We start from the raw sequence: 3408 nt of genomic DNA, 5'->3' as shown, positions 1-3408 counted from the left end.
TCAGAGATAGCCAAATATCTTGTCAGTAAAAACCGACCTGGCAATAAACCTTATTTTCTGATTCTGCCTTTGTGATGATGTCATCATCCCTTCCTCATGCTGCTGTAGCCTGACACCCATGTGTCATGCCGTATCCCCTTGCCTTCATATTTTGATAGGTAAATAAAAACATACTGTTTGTATTACGAGAACTTATAATTTGTTTCAGTGCCAATAAACAATTTTAACTTTCAACAATAACTTATAATAAACTATAAGGAACATGGGGAAACAACAACATGATTAACTGGTCAGGGGTGAAGAGAATGAAATGAAATGAAATGCTTCTCCCTGTGGAGGTGGATCAAGTAGCTCGATTTTACACATTACACCTTTAAACTGGGGCAACAATTCAGCACGCCTGATCTCCTCAGCAGGGCATCCCAAAGACTGGGGGCTCTATAGAAAATGCACAGTCACTTTCGGTTTTAATGTGATTGCAATGCAATTTTAATAGGTATTAATGATATTGCTGCAATCTNGTTGATGGAGAAAGAGTGGATCAGACAAGAGGCAGCAATGGAACAGTTCCACATGTTCTTTGGAGGTGAATTAATCAAATATCTAAAATAAAAGCAAGTAACTTCTGTCTTGTTCAGTTTTGTATCGTTTTAACATTTTATTTTGTGCCACAGGTGAGAGAGCCACCTCTGAACCAGATGCTGATAAGCTGCGGGAATCAAGAGAAAAAGTCCTATCATGGTGGAAAACCAACAGAACTTCAGGCTATGGGTCAGTCTCTGCCACCAGCAGGGACGCAGAGGAAGAGACTGAACAAGAAGTACTTCCANCACACTTTACAGAAGTGATATAATCTCAAAGGTTTATTTACAAGTTTTCAGACCTTTCAACCACATCTCTCAGTCTAGTCACAGCCATTAATTAGACCTTGTTTTGTTATAAAACAAAATTTTTTTTACAAAATTCATACATGAGTTGTAATAACCAAGAATTGTCCTTTAAATTAACCAGATTTCTAATAACTGTTTTCTTACACAGAGCCAAAACCCAGCCTGAGAATCTTGATGGTCGGGTGGGTGATTTCTGGGAAGAGTGCCGCTGGCAACACGATTTTAAGAAGTGAAGTTTTTCACACTGGTGAGAGAACGATGAAAGCTTTAAAGCAAAGTGGCGAGGTGGCTGGAAGAGAGGTCGTGGTGGTGGACACTCCTGGATGGTGGAAATTCTTCCCAGCGTCATTTATCCCTGAGGTTGTGAAGTCTGAGATTTTAGAAGGGGTGTCTCTGTGCTCGCCATCACCAAATGTCGTTCTGCTGTTGGTGCCACTTGACACATCATTTACTGATGAACAAAAAAGAGTCACAGAGGACAACATGAAGTTACTTGGACAGAGTGTGTGGAGACATGTAATATTGCTGTTTACATTTGGCGATGCTTTGGGAAACAAAACTATAGAGCAACACATTGAAAGTGAAGGAAAGCCTCTCCGTGGGCTGATTGAGAAATGTGGAAAGAGGTATCATGTCCTTGACAACATGAGCAAAGCTGGTGATCAGGTAACAGAGCTGCTGGAGAAGATGGAGGAGATGGTGGCGGGAAACTATTCTTTGCACCTCAGTGAAAGAGATGATCCACAACAAGAAGAGAAAAGTGATGAACCAACTAAAAACAAAGATGAGAGCACAGCCAAAGAGATCACAGAACAACTTAACATCAAATGGGATCGCAAGAACTGGGAAGAAGACCGTATGTTAAAAGGAGACAACAGTTTGAATTTACAAATAAACTGTAAGTATCCAGAGGCACTGACACAACAGTAAAAAGCCACACTTTGCAGTATATTCCTACAGCATGTTAAATTTGTTTCATCCTTAGTAAAACTAACATGATTATTGTATTTTCTAACCAGTTAGTGAAGACACGCAGAGGCTCGAAGATTTTGAAGGAGAGGAAGAAGACAAACTACAAAGTGAAGATGATGCAGGATCTGACTTTCTGAACATGGTGAAGAGATTGATGGAGAGAGAGTGGATCAGACGAGAGGCGTCAATGGAACATTTCCACTTGTTCTGTGCAGGTGAATTAATCAAATATCTAAAATAAAAGCAAGTAACTTCTGTCTTGTTCAGTTTTGTATCATTTTAACATTTTATTTTCTGCCACAGGTGAGAGAGTCACCTCTGAACCAGATGCTGATAAGCTGCGGGAATCAAGAGAAAAAGTCCTATCATGGCAGAACACCAACAGAACTTCAGGCTATGGGTCAGTCTCTGCCACCAGCAGGGACGCAGAGGAAGAGACTGAACAAGAAGTACTTCCATGTTAAAACCATGTTTGTAATGTGAAAGAACACCAAGTCATTTACTGCACTTCATTCAACCAAAGTGTTTGGTGCACACAGGGCCGTCATCAGGAAGCTTTACACTTCTGTTCAAATCATTTAAATACAAACTACAACACATTGTAGAGGGAAATTATTCTGCACTGATGATTTGTAGCTGGTTAGGCTGTAAAGACGCTGCTCTCAGAGTCGGACAATATTAACAAAATATTAGATTGTATTTGTAAAATGATACACTCCTGTATTACTGATGGAGTAACTAGCTACATATGACAGCATTTAACCAGCATTTTACCCATACACCTCGTTTCCAGTTCAACCAGTGAAAACCATTTCTGTTTGAAACATTGTCATGACCATGTTGAAGAAAGAAACTGGGAACAAGATGACAGTGTGCGGATATTTTCCATATCTTTTAGTGCAGATTATTGTTACCTGGCCAGCACCTGCAAGTGATTTATAGTTGTGGTTGTGGCTGATGATTGTCTTGCTAAAGTGAAAGCATCTTATGAACTAGTACAAAGATGCTCCAGCAAAAACAACCCTTAATACTATGGCCTCAGTTTACTATTATTGTATGTTCTGTTTGGTGTTGGAGGCAATATTAAAACAGGTTAACAGAATGTGTGTTTTTTAGTGTTTAATAGGGAGGATCATGGATGATAAAGGATCGGTATAACTACATTTTTATTCCTTTTTTTATTTATGATATACTGTTGTTGACGCCAGAAGTGATAAATACGTGGTCTGGGTGGAGATAGTACTTGTGTATTTGTACTCGTTTAAAACTCAGGATCTTCGTGCCCTGTTGGCTGAAGCTGGGGCAATTGAACGGCAATGGATGGATGAAGATAATCTAAATACCTGTTCATACTGTACATTTGTCTCTCTGCAGACATACGCCTGTTTGACGTGTGCACTTTTGTCTCAGGATGAATTTTCGTGACAGCAGTGATATTATCTGACAGCACGAGCACCTGATATGATCACTGCTATGAGGACGAAATTATTGGCGTTTTCCATGAGAATCTTCACGACAAAAATCTATTGAAGATGCGATTTTTATT

The 3408-nt window shown here is 39.6% G+C and overlaps 1 protein-coding gene across 1 annotated transcript in view; it reads left to right on the top strand.

Annotated features, from left to right (window-relative positions):
• The window catches only part of LOC111219603 (GTPase IMAP family member 7-like), a 6066-nt gene extending 3721 nt beyond the window's left edge, over window positions 1-2345 (top strand). The window contains exons 2-4 of the mRNA XM_022742318.1: window positions 1039-1767; window positions 1910-2004; window positions 2166-2345. Coding sequence (XP_022598039.1) covers window positions 1039-1767; window positions 1910-2004; window positions 2166-2345 — 1004 coding nt within the window. The remainder of the gene's footprint in view (window positions 1-1038; window positions 1768-1909; window positions 2005-2165) is intronic.
• Window positions 2346-3408: the final 1063 nt, after the last annotated feature.

This window comes from Seriola dumerili, unplaced genomic scaffold (assembly GCF_002260705.1).
Source record: "Seriola dumerili isolate Sdu_G_001 unplaced genomic scaffold, Sdu_1.0 BDQW01000068.1, whole genome shotgun sequence".
Classification (NCBI taxonomy): domain Eukaryota; kingdom Metazoa; phylum Chordata; class Actinopteri; order Carangiformes; family Carangidae; genus Seriola; species Seriola dumerili.
The sequence above is the reverse complement of the archived record's forward strand: the minus strand, read 5'-3'. Positions and strand labels throughout refer to the sequence as shown.